Source organism: Cydia amplana, chromosome 11 (assembly GCF_948474715.1).
Source record: "Cydia amplana chromosome 11, ilCydAmpl1.1, whole genome shotgun sequence".
Lineage (NCBI taxonomy): Eukaryota > Metazoa > Arthropoda > Insecta > Lepidoptera > Tortricidae > Cydia > Cydia amplana.
In genome coordinates, this window is record NC_086079.1 from 1,994,435 (window position 1) to 2,017,651 (window position 23,217).

General features: G+C 38.4%; 1 protein-coding gene across 1 annotated transcript in view; it reads left to right on the forward strand.

Moving 5' to 3' along the window:
* LOC134652292 (GTP-binding protein RAD) overlaps positions 1–22,149 on the forward strand; it is a 203,337-nt gene extending 181,188 nt beyond the window's left edge. The window contains exons 4-6 of the mRNA XM_063507465.1: positions 11,750–11,832; positions 16,985–17,174; positions 21,741–22,149. Coding sequence (XP_063363535.1) covers positions 11,750–11,832; positions 16,985–17,174; positions 21,741–22,018 — 551 coding nt within the window. The 3' untranslated portion in view covers positions 22,019–22,149. The remainder of the gene's footprint in view (positions 1–11,749; positions 11,833–16,984; positions 17,175–21,740) is intronic.
* The last annotated feature ends 1,068 nt before the right edge of the window (positions 22,150–23,217 follow it).

Consider the following 23,217-nt stretch of genomic DNA (forward strand, 5'->3'; position numbering starts at 1 on the left):
CACTTTGTGTCCTAGAATTCAGCTAAAGCGATGGGTGCAAAAACATACTCTATGAAATAAGAGCCAAGGTTCAAAATCCAATGATAAAAGGTTACACTGCAGGCCTAATGTGATTGCGTTCATGATAATTTGAGGATAACTAATTGTAAGTTTAAAATATATATGTGGATAACTATTTAAAATTAAAAAAAATAATTACCTATATGTAATATTATTCTGTGTAGCCCGGAGGTTGACTAATTACTACTAAATGCCTTCTGGCATTAAGTTCGCCTTTTGTTCACCTTTTTACTTTGCAGTAAATAAAAATTAATTAATAAAATTGGAGGTTTGCTGCAAAACTTTGATTAAAATGGAATCGTTTTAAATAAACTACAAAACTTTCTTTCTAAAGAACACGCTACGAAACCTTCTTCATTAAAGAGAAACGGGCTGATTCGATCGTGCACCTGACATCAAAACGATATTTGAATGATATCTGAATCATATCACATATCAGTTAGCTCTCATTCGCGCGGACGTCTCGCTCGCACAAATACATATAAGTACAAACAAGTCAGATCGAAATGAACGGGCGAATGACAGATGACTGATATGATTCTAATAAATTAAATTGTATTTTTTTCCTTATTTTCTCGTAATTGTTTAGTTTGACGTAAATAAATGTATTTTCTTTCTTTCTAATGCATGTTAATTATAAGATGTAATTTTTTTTAAAGATGTGTCTCGCCGAGTTTGTTGCCGGTCCCATATTGGGATACCTTCCTCCAATTGAGGGGGGATTTAAATCTTCTTGGGGCAGAGGTGTAGGGTTGGAGCCGGTGTAGCTTTATTTGACGTTCATAAGCGCATTGTTATTATGCCTACATGAATAAACTATCTTTTATCTTATCTTATTATCTTTAATATTATTCAACTATTGGTTTGATGTAGTAGTAGTAAAACACTTTATTGCAAAAAATTAGTACCTACATAACAAAGAGAGAATACAATAAATGTGTACAAAGGCACACTTATCATTTTCAGAGATTCTGATTCTTCCAGCTAACCTTAAGCTAAGCTAACAGTCTATGGTCTCATCGGGAAACCAGCAACATGCTGAGATGAGGCCGTTTTGTGGCACTTCAATCTTATTTTGTATTTTCTTTTATATTTATTGTCTCGCTTGTTTGTGCTTACGCATAAATTATATTATTATGTTATATTCTATTCTATTCTTTAAGCAACTGAAAGAGATAAATAGAAGATGGTAGTCAAAGATGATTTGATGTCAGGTGCATTTTCGAATTGGCCTAATAGTTTGAACCATAGCAGGTGCTACGAAAGTTCTACGACTCTGCTATGACGCTACGCCGCACACTTGACGTTCAAACTTGGCTATTGTCAATAGTTGAACAAGAAGATGCATTCAAACTTTAAAATAATTATATTCGTAGTACAGTTAGCAGCAGAAGTTGCTAAGCGGGCGAGGTGTTCAAAATTACCTTAACGCGCTCTTATTCTCTTAACAATAAAGTCACGTCAAGATCATTTTGAATACCTCGCCCGCTTAGCAACTATTGCTGCTGACTGTACCTATCTATTTATTATTAACATGTACTTGCACCAATATTTATCATATTGGTCTTTCGTCATTTACGTGATGATGAAATTGACACCACTACACTTTACAAAAACAGTCGCCCGCCGCGTCTGTCTGTTTGTATGTTCGCGATAAACTCAAAAACTACTGAACGGACTTTCATGCAGTTTTCACCTAACAATAAAGTGGTTCTTGAGGAAGACACTTAACAAATTGTACACGTAAAGTGTATAAGTAATAGGGATTAAGACACGTGTTGAATTTTATAACAAAATCTAGTAAAATAAATAGCAAATGAGCAATTTATCAGAATATTGTGGATATTAAAAAACATATGGAAATAATACAAAAATACAGCACCTGAAAGTTTCAAAATTTTAGTTTTTTTTTTAACTTTCAAAAACGAATTAAGTAAGGATACCATTCGATTCCTCACATTTTATCCAAATAAGGATTGTACAACAACCATATGCATAAACGCAATATTTCACCGACAAAAATGACATTTTCTTGTTTCGTTCATACTTCAAGATACGATCTCAGTAGCCTTGACGTCACGTTCATATAGCGATTTAAGTACGTAAGGGCGTTTCGCGAGTGAAGTACGACTGTCGGACTTTGACTATTAATTTCTGACTTTTGTATATGCAATACAGGGTGGCCCATTTAGATCGGTCAGTATGGGAAAATCAGAACTATAAGACATACGACGATCTCTTCTTAGGAACCATGTCATCGATTTTAGTAACAAGAAAAACTGCATTCATACATTTAATTTTTTTTTTGTAAAATGTATTGAAAAAAAGCGGCCAAGTGCGAGTCGGACTCGCCCATGAAGGGTTCCGTATTTAGGCGATTTATGACGTATTAAAAAAAACTACTTACTAGATCTCGTTCAAACCAATTTTCGGTGGAAGTTTACATGGTAATGTACATCATATATTTTTTTTAGTTTTATCATTCTGTTATTTTAGAAGTTACAGGGGGGGGGGACACACATTTTACCACTTTGGAAGTGTCTCTCGCGCAAACTATTCAGTTTAGAAAAAAATGATATTAGAAACCTCAATATCATTTTTGAAGACCTATCCATAGATACCCCACACGTATGGGTTTGATAAAAAAAATATTTTTGAGTTTCAGTTCGAAGTATGGGGAACCCCAAAAATTTATTGTTTTTTTTCTATTTTTGTCTGAAAATCTTAATGCAGTTCACAGAATACATCTACTTACCAAGTTTCAACAGTATAGTTCTTATAGTTTCGGAGAAAAGTGGCTGTGACATACGGACGGACAGACAGACGGACAGACGGACAGACAGACAGACAGACATGACGAATCTATAAGGGTTCCGTTTTTTGCCATTTGGCTACGGAACCCTAAAAATGGTGGCCATTTCAAAAACATACTAAAATAAATTAAAGGATATGAGTACAATGCATTTTATTCATTTCAGACATCATGTTTCATAGTAACATTTACTGCTTATAAGACCTACACAATCGATATCTAAATAGAAATAATTTTAGATATTTTTTTTTCAAAACGTCAGAGTTCGATTCCCGAGCTGAGTACACATTTTTTTTTAAATGTATGAATGCAATTTTTCTTGTTACTAAAATCGATGACATGGTTCCTAAGAAGAGATCGTCGTATGTCTTATAGTTTCAGATTTTCCCATACTGACCGATCTAAATGGGCCACCCTGTATAGACATTTGACCCTAACAAATCTGATTGATTGATACCATAAATGAAAATTTGTCATCTAGCCTATTTGAGTTTGTTCGAATAGGCTTTCTTAAATATTAAGGATGACTCACGTTAGACCGTCCCGTGTCCGGGTCGGAGCTTCCGGAGCTTCGTTTTCCATGGAAAGAATCACGTGATCACCTGTCATCTGTCATAGAAAAGTAAGCGCCGGAAGCTCCGGCCCGGACACGGCCCGGTCTAACGTCATCATCATCATCATCATCATTTACTCGGTACTAATTACTGTACTACTTTACGCGTAATATCACAGAATAAATAATAGTACTAAGTACAGAAGACTCACTCTCTAACAAAACTCGTCTGTTACTATCAGCACAGATATGGCCGCTAGGTGGCGACAGCGCCACGCGCGGCTAATGGCTTTCCCCAAAATTGGGGCCGAACGGATGTACTTTTAGCTACCTGTAGCAAAGCGACGAAATCGCGGAGTGAGACACGCCTGGTAATATTCCTTTAATTATGGCCAAGCCTTAACGTTATTCATGATATAATGTTATTCTTACACTATGAATGAATGAATGAATGATGCTATGAAAACTATGTCGGCACCTCACATTAATCTCTACGGACGGAATCATTAACCCGGAACGAATGGAACTCACCCGGAAAACATGATTATGATAATGTCAATAAAATAACGCTTCCAGAAAATAATACGATGGATGGAGAGGCATTCGGGCATGGGTCTCTATTGTTTCCCAAATAGTATTAAGTCATAATGTATTGTTTGCCCGTATTTTCGTTAGTCATAACTCATGATTTATTTGGTTCAGAAACGCGTCACTTTTCAGGATTGCCATAAAAAAACCTAACCTAACGTTACCTAACCCGTCTATACGATAACCTGACGAACATCCTGAAAAGTTAACGGTTTCAGTTTTATGACTAATGATATATACTATGACAAACAATACATTATGACTAAAACTTTAGGGGAAACAAAGGGACCCCTTCAGGCATTCTCACTGCCCGTCTCGAACTTTAAGATACGTCAAATATTACGTCTAGATACGATACAGATTAGATATGTGAGTGTCAACAGTGACGTTTCATCAAACAAAAACGTCACGAATATTAAAGTTAGAATCGGGCCTTCAGTCCGATTTAATTTTGACATCACTTTACAACAGCGCCTGTACCCGTACCATGTGTCACGGATAGTGTCAAAACTGATATATTATAGTACTTTCTAAAAATCTCGCACTAATATGCGAGTACGAGCGATATGCATAAAACGTAAGTTGCGTTCTCGATAGCGTTTATGTCAGTGCCAAACTGGTGGTATTAGCGTCACTGATATGATGATACCAAAATAAGTTTTGCAGCCATATTCGAACTTTATGATACGTCAAATATTAGATATTGAAACGATATGGATTGGATATGCAGATATTAGGGTCATTGCGCTAACAAAAACTTTGTTTGACACTGACATATCCAATCCATATCGTTTCAATACCTAATATTTGACGTGTCTTAGTTCGAATATGGGCCCGATTCGGATTTTGAACTAGACATCTATTAGATGTCTATTAGACATCACCAAGATACGACAACGATATTTTTAAGATCTAGCCTGTCAAATTTGACATTTGTGCGATTCTGGAGATACTCTTGAACGATTTCCACAAGATATTATTACGATATTTTAACGTAAAAGTGACATTTGTTGCCCGAATTGAGCTGCAAAAGAGAACTACTTAGTTGAAATCTAAACTACAACGTATCTAGTACATATCGTATCGTTCACTAGTCTAGAACCGATCTTGTATTCCGAATACCGCGGTATGGCTGTTGGACTCTACCGTTCTACTTACGCGGTGACGTATGTATACATTAGGACGGTCATATATATTTATTTATTTATTTATTGATCAAATAAGTAACACAGCATTACAGTATAAAATCAAGGCACTGTGAAACTACAAGTATAAAAGAAAAGATACAAGGAAAAACAATATACATAAAAATTAAATTAACTAAATATTTGATTTCGGCGACGACGTAACAGCGTGGCTCCGTAGCGTCGTCTGACTCGGCGTAGGGTTCGGCAGGTTGCCCCGGAACCGCCGAAACACCACACCCTTCGGCCAGAAGTCCGCGCTTGCGATGGTGTCCTGCAGCGGCCGCGGCACGCGCACCACAAATGAACTGAAGTGCACATAGTGACGCGACTGTAGCTGGTGCACCCTCAGCGTGTAGCCAGTCTTCCGACGGACGTACTCCACCACCTCTTCGGACACGGCGGAGTAATGTAGGCGTGACACGTAAAGCGCCTTACTCGGTGTCGCAACTCGTAGGCCAGAATTAACCGGCTCCGCAGTGCCACACAGAGTCTTACGAGGCGCCCTGCGCGCTTTGCATTTCCTTTCCACCAGTGTGAATCCCTCCTTATCCACATCGGTGCGGGAGGACTTCTCCTTAAGTGGAGCCCGTGCTTCATTCGCCTTGACAGGCGGGTTGACCCGGTTAGCTGCGACAGGCTGACCGGCGACGTCAGCATATGCACGCTGACGTGACTATGTATATACATATAAGACGGTGATATATGCATATAGGACTGTGACGTATGCACGTGGGCGGGTGTATCGCGGCCGGGGGCATCAGTCAGTCGCACGATATGTCGCGACATGCTGATTAAACTGCGTGATACTGTGTGGCCACGAAATCAACTGCTTTTGTTTCGGAACAAGGCGTTACATACCTACTGCCGTATTCGAACTTCAAGATATTCACAAGAGACGACACGTACTAGATCCAATCTAGATACGTTATAGTTTAGATTTCAACTAGTTCTCTTTTGCAGCGCAATTCGGGCAACCAATGTCACTTTTACGATAGATCGTGTTAGATATCTATTAGATGTGAATAGGGTTTACAATCCGGATCCGAAATGTATGAAATTATCCGGATCTGGATCCGGATCCGCGGATATTCCCATACATTTCGGATCCGTCGCGCAAACCCTAGATGTGAATTAGATCTCTAAGTAATATCTTGTGGAAATCGTTCAAGAGTATCTCCAGAATCGAAGAAATGTCAAATTTGACAGGTTAGATCTTAAACATATCGTTATCGTATCTTGGCGATGTCTAAAAGATATCTAATAGATGTCTATTACAAAATCCGAATCGGGCCCACTGTGTGGCCACGAAATCAACTGCTTTTGTTTCGGAACATACATACATACATACATATAATCACGCCTATTTCCCGGAGGGGTAGACAGAGACCACGGATTTCCACTTGCTACGATCCTGACATACCCTTCCTTCACTTTCATAACATTCCTCATACACCCTCGCTCAATTCTTCAATTTTATCTTCGTAAATTGCGTTACGCTTACATTTGAACGCCCCCTTAATGCGAAACGTGGTATGTCATTTTATAATTCGCTCAAATGATTTTTTTTTTATTATGTAAAATAAGTAGGTACATCACATATTATGTATTATGAGGGTCTTAACTTACATAATTACCGAAGAAAACTTGCATTATCGCGATGTTGTGTAGGTCTCCCTTTACTGAATTTATTAGTGCATACAAACTTAATATACATAAAAAATATAATTAAATAACTAACTTACAAAACTTAAAGACTAAATCTAAAAATAAATAAAACTAAACTGAAAATAAATAATTACAAAATATCCCTCTGCGGAATGGTGCCGTAGATACTGGCAGCATTTCCTCGCTGTATCGCAATACTTATTCTTTGTGCGAGGAAGCTGCCAGATCTACGGTCACCAGTGGCGTCAGCTATCCTTTTTGATAGGTCCTTAAAAAGGGCAGACGCGTTCGGACCCCACGGGCCAAGGGTCTCGACACCAAATGGTACGAAATCGTATTCGGGGCCGAGACCCCTATATTTGGTCTTTTTTAATTGTTCGGCCGCCTCTACTGCCGCGCCGGCTTTTGCAGTAGTGCTGTGGAGATGGGACGGGGCTAGGGTGTCCACACAGGTGGCGTCCCACACCAGGACCCGACCCATCTTCCACGGAATTAGTGACATTCCGTCTGGTCTCTTACCATCGTCTCTTACAATACCAGGCCCCAATTTCACCACGCCGACATTTGTCAGTGACATATGTCGGGTGACAATTGTCAAGTGACAGGTGACAAGTGACAACTTCGTAAACTGTTTTTGTATAGAAGTGCTTATAAACATGACAGGCATTTAGTTACAATTGTCCAATTGACAATGATTTGGTGAAACAAGAGTAGTTTTTATAAGTCGACATATTTGTCAATTTGTCGGTAATTCTTGACATGAGATCGGAGCTGTGTCAGGCTTGGGTGACAATTGTAGTGTTTTCGTTGTTAGCAAACCCCGTTATCATTGTTGCAGTTCATTGAAAATAAACGTTGGCAAAACTGTGTACCCTAAATTCGCCTTTAGGGTACAAATAAAAATCGCTTTAAATCGCTTTTAAATTCTTCTTAACTAGCATTAAATCATAATTCCATTATAAATTGTAATTGTTGCCTATGAAGGCGTTTAGTAATTCAACATTTAGGATTTGGAATAAGTCTCAGTATAGTAGTGTTGAGTCGCTCACTCGTGAGGCACCTCATTTGTACCACTCATTTTGTTAATTTGTCGCAGTACTTCGTACCGCAAAAATGTCTTACTTCACTCCTCTATTCATTTTACTCATTTACTCGCGCACATCACAAACACCTCTTCCCACACAAATCATTCACACACTTCAAATTTCAAAAAAACTCTTATCCGTTCAAATTCACTCGCGAGTCTTGCGACCTTCAAAACTCATACACTGCTCACAACTCGCAACAGAGTCCCTGGATCGCGCGAGGCGCTAGGTGCTCGCCTGCTCGCCGACACTCAAAACTCAAATGTCTCAAATGAAGAAACGAGTAATGATCCACACTGTCAACTGCCGAACTACAAACCTTATTGCAACGACAAAAGGTCCACCAAGAAATGCGTTGAGTTTGTACCACTCACCGCCTCTCTGTGACATGAACCCCTCAAAAATCCTTTCAAAATGAAACAATGAATTAGAAATACCCAAAGAGGGAGTGAGACCGACACGCGACGTACTTCAATATCGCTTCGCGTCACCACCGAAAATACGTTAACAATTAAACACGAAAGACAACAAGCGTAAGTGCTGCAAGCTTTCATACATCTTAAAAAAATGGAAATAGTTGACGCTGAAAATATGCTAGTACCTCACCTCATTTGAAGTAAGACATTGTAACACCTCATTTTAGAAAATGAGGTACTCATACAAACTCATTTTAAATTGATGTCCTACCCATCACTACAGTATAGTTTTCATAATTAAAAAAAATTATAATGCGAAGTTGGGGACCGGTAGCGAAATTAGGTATGTTTAGGTAGGTATTGTTTTTTAATAATTTACTTGGGCGAAGTTGGGCACTAACAGTAAAGTTAGGGTTTTGGTTAGTTAGAAAATGAATCTCCGCGAAAGCAATAGTGGTGATATTCTTATACAAGGGAATATATAAAGTACGAATAGATTCCTACTTTGACGTCACTGACTTTGCATTTGCAGAAAAAATTACTTAAAACAAACAAAAAAATAATGCTTTGACGCCTTGTGAACAAATAATGTAGGTATACGCTGCATTAAAAGGGGTCGGGACACAGATGGGATCTCAATCAATATCATGTTAGTGATGACAACACGGCACATCGAAAGCAATTAACGATCTCTTGTGAAGAATTGACAAATATGTCGACTAGTAAACATTACCCTTGTTTCACAAAATAATTGTCATTAAATTTAAGATGGACAATTGTACTAAACTACCTGTCATGTTTATATGAAGTTCTATACAAAACAATTTACGAAATTGTCATCTGTCACCTGTCACTTGACAATTGTCACTCGACATATGTCACTGACAAATGTCGGCATGGTGAAACAAAGGTCTGTCATTTTTTTGACAATTGTCGTACCTGTCAGCTTGGTGAAATAGGGGCCAGGAGGCTCGAGAAGAGCCGGTACGTTGACGCTGGTAAGAGACCGGCGGAGAATATAGTTAAGCGCGGCGTGTCTAGAGAAGCGGCCGGCGCTCCTTTGGCAGGAGAGCCCGTGGTGTCCGAAGGCGTCGACGTCAGTGCCGCAGGGGCACCTATGTGGAGCACAGACCCGGACGCCGAGTCGCAGGCAGGCCGCAACGCGCAGAGTGTGCGGCTCCAGGAAAGTGCCGGTATGCACCGACGGGAAGGCGTGCAGCCAGGCGCCGGACTCCCTGGAACCGGCTGCTAGCAGTCTGGCGCGTGCAGAACCTGTACTGCGGCTTAAAAGACAGTCATAAGTAATTTTGCATTGTATGTCGTCCCAGGCCCTTTGCGAATTTAGATTTTCGGGAAAATCCTTACCCGGGCAGGCGATGAACCAGGCGTTTTTAGACTCCGTTAAGCCAGTAATCTCATAGTTTGGAGGACAGGCCCTCAGGATTTTACCTAAGAGAGTTGCTGAACTATGAACGGAAGATAAAAACGCCGGTGTAGACACACTTGAAATTTTGCGGATCCCTAACCCACCGTGGCGAATGGGAAGGGATGCCTGGGTCCATGACTCTTCGCTAAACTGCAGGTTCAAAATTGATTCCAAATTAGTTTTTATCAAGTCGTCCAGAGGAGTTAATAAATTTAGGAATTTTGTAAAAGGGCAGCAGCGAAGTACATACATTAATTTTGGTACAAAAAGGCAGAATTTGATAATAGTTAATGCGAAATGCGGACCAATTTCGAGAAGACGACTTTCATAAGTTTGAAATTTAGAGGTAGTATCGTATGCGAATTTTGAATAGGATTCTTCAAAGATAGGAGACCCTAGGAGGCAAAGAGAGTCTTTGTCTGTTAATTTAATGTTTGGTGTAAGCAGATCAAATTTTGGTTTTATATCCGAAAAATGTAAAGAGGTATTGTTAATAAAAAGTTCACACTTGTTATAGTTTAATTCTAGACCAATTGTTTCAAATTTTGATTTTATAGTTGTATAGAAATAACTAACCTACAAAACTTAAAGACTAAATCTAAAAATAAATAAAACTAAACTTAAAATAAATAATTACAAAATATCCCCCTGCGGAATGGTGCCGTAGATACTGGCAGCATTTCCTCGCTGTATCGCAATACTTATTCTTTGTGCGAGGAAGCTGCCAGATCTACGGTCACCAGTGGCGTCAGCTATCCTTTTTGATAGGTCCTTAAAAAGGGCAGACGCGTTCGGACCCCACGGGCCAAGGGTCTCGACACCAAATGGTACGAAATCGTATTCGGGGCCGAGACCCCTATATTTGGTCTTTTTTAATTGTTCGGCCGCCTCTGCTGCCGCGCCGGCTTTTGCAGTAGTGCTGTGAGAGATCTGAGTTCTGACAGTACTGATTCGAGGTCGCCTCCCAGGGTTACTTTACTTTAATTCATTTAGATTCTTGGCGTTGGCTTCGCTTCCAATAAATGGCGTTTTTAATGGCCACACATATACATGAATGTAGGTAATTCTCTTTAACTCGGTTACATACAACTTAATTTGGCGGCTGAATGCGTAACTGTCGTGTCTACTTCAAATGTGAGGTTAATGAGGAATACACATGGAAATATTTTAGGCAGAGCTGTAGCCAAATAGGAGGGTAAAAACGACTTTATTGTATAAAGTAGAAGGCTCAAATTCTGATTGCAACGGTTTGAGCTTTATTATACAAACTGGCAGTGATAAGTGTTATATAGGTAATTTGTTGTAATCACGCGAGTAATCTGATTTATGTATAATGATTATATACAATATCTGGAAAACCGAGCTTTGCTCGGAAACATATAAAAACTCAAAAATGCGCGTTTTCCCAGAGATAAAACCTAGCTAGATCGATTGTTTGCCCCCGAAAACCTCCATATATTAAATTTCATCGAGATCGTTATAGCCGTTTCCGAGATCCCCGAAATATATACTTATATTAATAAATATACAAGAATTGCTCCTTTAAAGGTATTAGATATACATACATGTATTTTCACACTCGTGTCAATTCTTCTCAATAGTTGAAATTTAAACCTTATTTTGACTCTAGAATGGCAAAAAGAGTTTCCAGATTAATTCCTAATCATCTGCACAATTCCATATTAGTTAACTGCATAATAACTGTCAATAATACACTTTAAACAACATGAATGAGCTAAAAACAGAGAAATTATTCGAAAGTCGATCAAAAATCCATTTAGATACAAAACAAATCCTCTTTATTGCACAACCTCAATAAAACATTACAGATAGACACACATATACATGAAGACAGAGGTAACAACAGGCGGTTTTATTGCTAAAGAGCGATCTCTTCCAGACAACCTTTATGCATAGGTTTAGATACTCTGATTAACGGAAACTATGTTTGTTTCAGATCCTGATGCAGAACAGAAAGTATCCATCATGCTGAACGGGGAGGAATCAGAATTATATTTCGTCAACTGTACTACTTCTAAGGTAAACCTTGCCAATTCTTTTAACATAAATGTGTAAAGGTACTAACTTCGTCTGCGTGGAGTTATTAATTTGGGTAGCTTATTTTTACCCAATCTGCTTTTTATCGCTTCCCCATACAAACTTCCACCCCCGTTTTCACCCCCTTAAAAGGTGTGATTTCTGGGATAAAAACTACCCTATGTCCTTCCCCGGGATTCAAACTATCTCCATACCAAATTTCAACTAAATCGGTTCAGTGGTTTAAGCGTGAAGAGGTAACAGACAGACAGACCGACTGACACACTTTCGCATTTATAATATTAAGTATGGATTAGACCCCATAATGTATGCTGATGTCCAAAAACTTCCTGCGCGCGCAGCTGAGGGCCTACCGCGAACCACGTTCGACGTGTTACCTCTCTGTCGCACTTGTAAATTCGTAAGTATGTGTGACAGGGAGGCAACACCTCGAATGTGGTTCGCGGTAGGCCCTCAGAACCTTCGAGAAAAGAGCGTCCTGCCTTTTTAAATACCGACAACGCACTTGCGACCCCTCAGGTGTTGCAGGTGTCCATGGGCAACGGTAATTGCCAACCATCGAGCGATTCACCTCCTCGTTTGCCTCCTACATCATTAAAAATTACAACCTATAAAAGGAGTACCTTTTCATGTGGATAAGGGATAAATAAGAAAATTAACCTTTATAGCCCTTAACTTTAGGGTACCTATGTCTACAGGAAATACGCAAACACAGTTTTGTGTTTGACCCAAATACTCCCATACTTGTTAAAATAGTTCCAACAAACAACTTGAGTTGAAATATGGCAACTTACCGCGGTATTCGGAAAACAAGATCCGTTCTAGAAAAGAGAACGATACGATATGTACTAGATACCTGGTAGTTTAGATATCTTTTGCAGCTCAATTTAGGCAACCAATGTCACTTTTACGTTAAATTATCGTCTTAAGATCGTTTCAAAACCGTTTTGAGATCTAAAAATACATAACGAGACGTTTTAGACATTGTGGAAATCGTTCAAGGGTATCTCTAGAATCGCGGAAATGTCAAATTTGACAGCCTATATCTTAAAAACATCGATGTCGTATCTTGGTGATGTCTAATAGATATCTAGTTCAAAATCAGAATCGGGCCCATTGCCTCGATAACAATCTCTTTGTGGCGTTCGATTCAACCAAACGTAAAGCGTAGCCGACCGTGCGAAGAGGGGTTGTGTAAGAAGGCATTACTCTCATTGATAAAGGGCTGAAAGGTTGACTGACCTGCTTTATCAATGATTGATGTCTTGGTTTGATGAAGGTGTACATAATGTGCGCTGACATATTTACAATCATTACTTTTCAATGGCCCTTAACGAGTTACTACATGTTAACGAGTTACTACGTGTTTAGGGAAAAGACCATCTATCAGTACGGCTACCATCAGTTTGGCACTGTCATAAACGCCATCGAGGACGTAATTCTAATTTACTTTCTATGCATCTCGCTCGTACTCGCATATTAGTGCGAACGAGATGTATAGAAAGTAAATTACGTTCTCGATAGCGTATATGTCAGTTTTGACACTGTCAGTGACTCATGGTACGGGCTCAGGTAAAACTGCTAGAGTCTGTGCGGAAAGAGAAAAGTCGTGAAATGAATGGGATCCAATACATTCTACGACTCTTTTCTTTCCGCACAGACTCTATCTACATGATTTTTCGTCGCTTCTTGCGTTTTTATTTCTGTTGTTGGACAACATACTCGTAATTACTTAAATTTCTTACTTAATTAATACAGCTTTAACTATCTTATAGTGCGGCCAGACATGCAGGGATTCGCCGAATGCCAAACCGATTTTTTCAAAAAAAAAAAAAGCAACTTTTTGGAATGTATGCAAACTTTTTATATTAATAATATCTAGAGTAGGTACCTACAGTAGATTCAGTAGATTAACTCCAATGAAATTCTTGGAATGCCAAAGGAATCTCCGTTGCGTAACAAAACTTTGAAGAAAATTAAAGTGTCAACCGGATTTTGTCGCAGTAATTCGGCGAAGCGCGAACCGTGTGGCCCGCGGGATAATTTGCTTACAAATTGTTTGATATAAATGAGGGGACTTTAGAGTTTAGAGATTTATGTACGATTCCCACCGAAGTAGTCCCACCGGAGTCGGCGCGCATTCGACATTTGTACAGACGCAAACCGATCCGCTGCTCGCGGCCGCGACCGGCTCTGGACGGACTTCATCGCTTCTGTCATACATAATATAAGGTACCTACCTAGGGTAAAACGGGGATATAGCTGCCTTGATTGGAATTTCTCTAGCTTCGTGAATGAAACACAATATGTTATCACAGGGCGGACACGCCATACATCAAAAATGATTTGCGTTTATATGTGTGCGCGGCACGTGTGTACACGCGTCATTGAGTATCTGACGGAATCCTGACATGCTCTCAGTAGAGCGACTTACGCACACATTCATGTCGCGGCCAGTCGCGGGGCGAGGTAATCCGAGTGGGGGCGGGGCGGTGCGTGTCCGTTCTGTATGATAATACTATTACTTAATCTGTGATGTTATTTTATTTATCTATCGAGAGACTCTGCAACTACAACTAAGTTGCTTGTCTCTATCCTAAACGTATTTTACATGGATTAGGCAATTATCCCCTATATGGGATAGTTGTCCCAAAATTTAGAGGTCCGCAAAAATCGCGAATGCTCTGGAAATATCAAAGATAATGTTTATTCCTTTCATAAATTTGAAGATAATAAACCAAAGTACCTGCCCGTTTTACAAATAAAGAATCTTGCTTTTTGTTCTAAGAGATATATACAGTAATTTCAAAAAGTGGGACATCTATCCAACTTTTACCCTATACCTAGTCACATTGAAAATGCGCTCCGGCGCGGCCCGACTCCAGCCCGTCGGTGGGAATCGTACATGAGTTGAAATCAATACTTTGTTATAAACTAACGTAATATCGCAACATAAACATTACAGGAAGTGTGTTTTTTTTCTATTGTCTTTGCTTCACCGTAGAATATTACAAGTCAATAGTCTAAGTAGGTCAAATATCCGGATGACATGAATTTTCGTTTCTTTAATGGATTCAATGAGTCAGCATAATGTACCATAAAGTCTCAATAGGGTATAGAGTAGTCTTAGAGTAGGTACGCATTCTTCACGCCACAATAAGTCCGTTTCCTTTTAGTGAGTTTTTGTTGATATTAAAATACATGCAAACGCTAGAACCGGCTTAACCTTTATTTTTAGGGTTCCGTACCTCAAGAGAAAATCGGAACCCTTATAGGATCACTCGTGCGTCTGTCTAACTAAACTACTGGGTCTAAAATTTTGAAAAAAATACACCCAATAGTTCTTTACCTATAGATGACAGGAAAACCTATTAGAAATGTGCAGTCAAGCGTGAGTCGGACTTAATGTACGGAACCCTTGGAACGCGGGTCCGACTCGCACTTGGCCGGTTTTTTGGGTCTAAATTATTTTCGATGTCGTGGTTCTGACCACTCTATCACGCTTCTATTTTAGTATTCAACCAAATTATTGCATGTCTTTCTAGCTGTTGATTATAATTAATTATCTTGAGAAAAATTTATAGGTAACTAAATTTCACCCCATACAAAAAACTCCACTCCGTCACATTTTTGGGGACAAAAAACAAGACAAGGAAAATAATTTTGACCCTTTTACTTTAAATATTTCCAAGTGAAACATTATTTTTAACTAAAGGAAACAGGCACCCGTTTCTGATTATAATTTCTTGATCTGAAACTGTATTGGATTTGATCTGTCAGCTATCAAAAGTGTAATTTCTTGTTCGGTTCTGGGGGCCGATTCTGATGTTAACAGTTTTGATCATTTATTGAGACGACCTTGACGATTGGCTTGGATTGAATAAAATAAAAGAAACTTTATTCAAAAAACGTTTAAACTAAACTTAAGTAAAACATGAGACATACAGAAGTCAAGTCACTGAAAAGGTCCCCACTCAGCTTAATGTCAAAATACCACCTGGATAGTTCTCAATTTATATGACTGCGGTCAGCCTCGGTTCTCTATTGTTTCCCATAAAGTTTTAAGTCATAATGTATTGTTTGTCCGCATTTTCGTTAGTCATGATTTGGTTTTTCTCAGAAACGCGTAACTCTTCCGGATTCCCATAAAAAAAACCTAACCTATCTATAGGATAACCTTAGGAATTTCCTGAAAAGTTAACGGTTTCAGATTTATGACTAATGATAATCTGACAATCATTACATTATGACTTTCAATCATTATGTCAAACAAGGGATCCGGGTCAGCCTCAACTCCATCAAACTTTTCATACATTTAGTATGATTTGACGGAGTTTAAACGCAGGCACAAATCTGGAGAATAACCCACCTAAGGATCTCAACGCTAGTCTTCCGTGGAAACCCTTTTGAGAGAGCGCAACTACGGATTGGTAAATTATCTGTTCTTAAACGCTTCATAATGCCAGTGTCTTTTCCAGTCTGTTTCTTCCGTACAAAGTGCTCTTTTTTATTCAATTTATTGATAAAGAACAGTCAATGAACTGGAACGGCGTTTAAAGTATTCTTTAGAACGCGATTTTATATTTTACTTTTTATTTTCTCTCTGGAATTCGAGTCACTGAGCTTTAGTCATCAGCAGTAGATAATTTTGAAACAATAATAATGGCTACTTTTCAGATTGTGAACGCAGAAGCGAGAAACAGGCGATATTCTGTCTCTGTCTCTGCGTTAATGTAAAAAACCGGACAAGTGCCAGTCGGAACCGCCCACCGAGGGCTCCGTAGTTTTTAGTATTGTTGTTTTAGCGGCAATAGAAATACAGTTCTACTGCTTATAATGACATCGAAGGGAATGACAAACACGTCATAGTACTAAGCGGATGTCATATAAAGCATAGTTGTACAACTTTATCAGTGAACATTTCAACCGTCTAGTTATCACGATTCATGAGATACAGCCTGATGAGAGACAGACAGACGGGGAGATAGAGGGAAAGACAGACGGACAGTAAAGTCTTAGTAATAGAGTCCCGATTTTACCATTGGGGTACGGAACTCTAAAATTTCACCTGATAGCTCAACCTACCTCGATAAACAAGTACTCAATCTAAAATGCTGCTTTTATTTTGTTTTAGGAGGAAATCGACCGCTCAGAGCCTGCAGACGCGTTCGTGCTCATATACAGCGTGGTCGACAAGGCGTCCTTCCAGAAGGCTGAGCAGGAGCTGGCCAGGCTACTGGACTGCGATATGCTGAGGTCGAGGCCAGCTGTGCTGGTTGGGAACAAGATAGACCTGGCACGGAGTCGGGCTGTCTCAACACAAGGTGAGAAGAAACAGTTACACAGAACAAACACACACACAACAACAACACACAAACACAACAGTTACAACACAAAAACAACAACAAACAACAACCAGTTAAAACAGCAACAACAAACAGTTAGAAACAGTAACAACAAACAGTTAGAAACAGTAGGGTGTCACTATCACTTAGAAACAGAGTTAAATCATGTGGGAAATATTTTCCCTCTGCCTTATAAAGGCTTGAAAAATCCTCCGTCGAATTATAACATCGCCATATGTCAAGTAAAACTTTTCAGAAAACACATTCAATCAGCTTTCGAAATACATAATTATATTATATGGGACAATTCAATAGTATGCAGGCATATATATACCTAAGTTTACAGACGAAAACAAAACGTTACCATCGTCAGGACACAAGCAAGTCAAAATGTTGATATTAGTATTATTAAAAAGCATAAGCAGGCAACGTACTTTACCAATACATAATTGAAAATGTGTATGCAAAGGATAAACCAAATACTCTGTATATCTTGCATCTATAGGTAGTTATACCACATTACAACACATAGGTAATTATAATGCTTTAGCTCAACACATAAATAACACATACACGCGATCCATTACACGAAATATAATTACAAGCCCGAATACGAATCTAAATAATGTTTCGTGTTAGAAGTCTGTGTTTACGGCTGCAATTATTTCGTAGATTGAAATCAGGCGACAAGAAACTTTATATCTTTATTGCTTTTACGTCCGAGATTCCGAGTACACAATAAAAGGTTAAAAAAGTTTAGTTGGATTTATTGTGATATAAAAGAAACCTCAAGGCCATATAAAAATGGGAAGATACATGGACATAACTTAAAATATAAAAGTTAAAGCTTCATACAACTGAAAAACTAAAAATAAGACTGATAAGTTAAAAAGAAATGTAGCTACACTAAAAAATTATAAAATAACTAGGGTACCTATATTTCCGCGATATGGCACCTAAGTTAACTAAGACTTGTATAGTTTTACAAATACATAGTAATTTTGTAAAACGTAGACTTATGTCTATCAGTGTATTACCAACCACGTTTTACACGTTGGAAATAACCAAAAAGAGATTATTTAGCTTTAATGTGAAGTAAATTTATAGGTACACTGTTGTTTTAAGGTTTTAACCAGGCAATATTGGGCATGGTAGGCAATATCGAGTTCCGGTAGGTACGTTCCGGTACGTATCTTGACAAATGACTCACAAATAGTTTTCAATTTCCTAAAAGTCCATTCAGCTGTCAAGTTGGGTAGTTTATTTTGGTTACTACGGGGGTTTTGGGTTAAAATAAAGGCAATTATTTATGTATCACGAATATTTGTTACTATGTTACGGATATGTGCTATGTATTGTATAATTATGTAATTACGTATACACTACAAGCACATCAGGATCCCCTCTCACACCCTATACGCGTCAGTCCGAGTGATCGACGGTTATAACGCCAAGATGGCTGCCTCGGACTAATGTGTTTTAATATAATTATTAGTAGTACAGACTAGTAACATTCAATACCAACAACTTCCATACAACACTGCGTTTCTCACGTACTTTTCTACTATTTTTCCATTTTATTTTTATAAGTATAAAATTGGTTACCGATTGCTTTAATGATTTTTATCGTAACAGTTTTCCTGGTAATAGCTGTCATGTCATATGCACTAACAAAGCATTCGAGACACATTATTTTTTAATTCTTGATACTTTTATGAATAATACAACTGCGGTTATTCAAGTCCAATTTTACGTTTACAAATTATACATTTTAGTAGAATGTCAGTGTATATACGAAAATAACTGAAATATAAAATAATAGATTATACAATCAGGGCATAAAGCAACCCATGAGTTTTAATATCCGTCGGTTTGTTTATGGTATCTTATCTGTGCCGGATCGTATCTAATTTTGGCCTATTTAAGAGCCCATCAACGTGCACACTAGCGCCACTGCTAAATAATCGTGATTATTTCAATTTAACGAAAGATATTAAAAAAGGGGGCTGCTACGTACTGTATCTTGTATTAAAGTACCTTTTGAATACATCAAACTAGTTTCTATGTTGCTGGATTAGTCAATCTATAAACTCAAAACAAAAACGGCCGTTTTAACTTTGGACGCATGGATTGACGAATCCAGCAACATAGAAACTAGTTTGATGTATTCAAAAGGTACTTTAATACAAGATACAGTCCGTAGCGGCCCTCTTTTTTAAATATATTTCGTTAAATTTAAATAATCACGATTATTTAGCAGTGGCGCTAGTGTGCAAGTTGATGGGCTCTTAAGATATTAGATTTATTTTAGTTAAGGCGTGTAAATGTCAATATTTTTTGTTTTTATTTAACTTGCAATGTTTGTATGTAGGTATGTATGTTCGGGTAAAATATTGCAAGCTAAATTAGACCCACTTTTCATTGTTTCATTGAGCTGAATCTTCATATTCGTGTAAGTTTGGTGACAATGCAATAATTATGGTAACATCGAGAGAAAATTGCAGGAGACTACAAAACAGAAACAAAAATAACGAAAACAAGAAAAACAAGACATCCAATCAGACTTCCAACCAGCGATGCCGATCCAAACGAAACCTCATAACGTTATGATTTTAATTTGCCAGATTGGCGACATTTACGTGAGGTGACATTCTGATTCAAACTGCACCAGCGTTACTGCGGCAGTATTGCAGGGCGACATTAAGGCCGACTGTTTGCTGCCGCAAATATCAAAATTCCGGGCAGCAACATCGATTTAGTTTTTTTATTACTTTATTTGCAGCATTAATGCAGTCGGCAGTTATGTCGCAATGCAATACTGCTGCTGTCAACCGCATTAGTGCAGTAAACGTCTAAATTTAAAATTAATAGAGTCTGTGCGGAAAGAGAAGAGTCATGAAATGTATGGTATCCAATACTTTATAGGTTCCTTCACACAGACGCGTTTTCCGGGCGGGGCGTGAGCGTTTTATATGTAAAAGCGGCGCGCCCCGCTCACGTCCTGTCCGGAAAACGCGCCTGTGTGACGAAGCCTTATATGTACCCTGCAGCACGACAAATACTGCCGAGTGCATTTATATCGCAAATCAAATGTCTAAATCGACGTTTCTGCCCAGATTTTTGACATTTGTGGCAGTAATTCAATCGGCGTTAATGTCGCCCTGCAATACTGCCGCAGTAATGCTGGTGCAGTCTAAATCCGAACCGTACCTTCGTATTGACGTTCCATTCGTCTGGGAAATCAATTTCCCTCCATTATGGCGGATGATGAGTGGCCAAATTGGTTCTTGGCCGCGCTATTTTTATGCTCGGTTGGGTTAGTCTCAATTACTTACGTAGTTAGTTTGTGGATTGTAGTTACGAGAAGTATACTGATGTTTAATGATGAAGTATTTTATTTCGACAAGGGAGGGATTACTATTTTGCAACCGACTATAAGAAATTTTTATTTGTTTTTTTGTAGTTTTTTTTGTCAGATTTTGATACAATTCTGGGCGGAATAAAAAAATAGAAGAGGGATAAAATGAACTTACCTATGTAATTTTGTGTTGAGTTACGAAACTACGATTTTATAGTACAGTATACCTACAGTAAAACCGCGCTTCTACTGTATAGAATAGGGACCGCTATATATACCTACAGGATGGCTAAAAAAGAACTACATTCCTGTTGCTAGGGAAGTTTTAGGATTATACTGAGTAAATTTTACTATGGGACCAACGCCGAAACCGCGAAAAAAAAATTTGGCTTTTCATACATTTTGGCTGGTCCATTTTTTTGCGATTTCACTAAATTGTGGTTTTCTTTTATACTCGTACGTTGTTGTTAACATTATTTTATCTTTAAGAACTAACCACGAAAATCGAATATAAGTTGTGTTTGATTCAAACAGTACGAAGAATAACTTCGCCTGGAAATGAAATAACATTATTTTTCAGTTAAAATGAAAAAAAACGTTACAGAGCAACATAAAATAGTAGAAAAAAATTCCATTCGAAATTGTTGCCATGTTTAAGCGTTTTACATCAAAAATGTGACCGTTACGTAGAAAGTGGCGCCCTCATTTATCTTCTACTATTTTATGTCGCACTGTACCTACAGAATCGAGAATTCAAGCTAAACTTTAGAAGTAGGGGTAAAAGTTTTATGCTTTCAAAGAAGTCACGTACGATTGCAAGAGCTGTTAGAAAGTTCTCGGGGTTTTAGATGGTGTCTATCGATAACGCGTTATAAGTTATAAATGAAAAAAACCGGCCAAGAGCATGTCGGGCCACGCTCAGTGTAGGGTTCCGTAATTACCAATGATTTATAACTCAAGATAGGTTATAGGCATTCCAAAATTGAAGCGCTTACCTTGTGACAAATTGCCTTTAGACGCGGCGGCGATATCATGGTCGCGTCGCATTTTTATCACTTGTCATGTCATGCGTCACTTTCGCACTTACTTACATATACTTGTTAGAAGGTGACAGGCATGACAGATGATAAAAACCGATCATCTTAGCCCTACAGATCTTTAACCACTTACAAAATCCTTCTTTTCAGATGGCAAATGCCTAGCGTGCACATACAAAGCGAAGTTCGTCGAGGTCTCCGTCGGAATCAATCACAATGTGGACGAACTTCTCGTCGGTATCCTCAGCCAGATCAGACTGAAGAAACAACAGTATTCAGCCGAAGGAGGAAGGGAGTCGTCACCAGCCCATTGGTACAAATCTAGGGGCGTAGTACGAGCTAGCATGAAAGCCCGACAAATGCTCACCTGGATATTCGGTAAAGAGGATTCCAAATTCAAAAACTGTGAGAATCTAAACGTCCTGTGAGTAGAGAACGACGGACCAGTGTTCGTCTAATGGAATTTGGACTTTATAACAAGTGTGATTAAGTGTAAATTTGCATTGTGTTCGTTTTAAGTGTTATATTCGATTTTACTTTTAAGTTCGCGGAGACGTTTCAGCCAATGTTTAAAGTGGGTGATAAACGAGTGAAAGCTTATCCAGATAAAAAAGGGGTACAAAGACAGAGAGCATCATACTGTCTTTGTCTAACGCTACTACTAGCACACAAAAGAAAAGGATGAGTATAATTTTCCTGCGGGCGCAGCGTGGTTCCATTTTTATCGCCTGTCACTATGCTAGTCACTTTCGCACTTACATACTTGGTAGAACGTGACAGGCATGGTGAAAAGCGATAAAAGTGCGACCGTACTACCGGCGCTGGTTCTAAATGACTGACAAGTTGTGTTTGCCAGACTATAAATAATACCAAGTAGCAAACAAGCGTGATGACGGTAAAAGAACTTGAAACACTTAGGGCTTTAATGCTGAAAAGATCAAATTGTGAGTTGAAAAAAGTGTTTCAACTTATTAGCTCGTTTATTACTTACGCTAAAGCAGTTGATTGGGTTTGGGATCTTGGGCCGAAAAAAAAACAACAATAAATCCAAGGATAAAATCACAAATAACAGTCTTGATATTTACAGTCTCGTAACCAAACGGTGTAATCAAATAAAAGGGATAACGACTATCGACTATTCTGCATCTCATTTTAACAAATAGCTGCATCTCTATCCAGCCAACCCCGAAAACAATCAACTCGCACGCTCGCATACTAATGGCTGCAATATTTCATCATGTTTTATCTCTCTCTAACTCGTAAGAGAGAGGAATAAAGCTAATACGTTTCCGAAAAGGAGTAGGAAGGTAGTAACGCCAAATAGCTATTGGTAGATTTAAATAGTTATTGTGCCAAATTTTCGAGAGAATTTAATCTATAATCGTTAAGTGTGTTAAGAAAATTAAGTGAGAAATACAGTATTTTCCCCGTATTTACTGTTTATCTTAAAATGACGTATCAGCAATATTTTACTCTTAAGTGACACAATTTATCATGTAGTTTAATATATATCGAGTTTATTGGACCATTCTGTGTATCGTAAGATATATAACTTGTATCTATGTATATACATACCGTAACAGTGGATTATTATAAGTAAAAATCTTTGGAAGACCAAAAAATTATC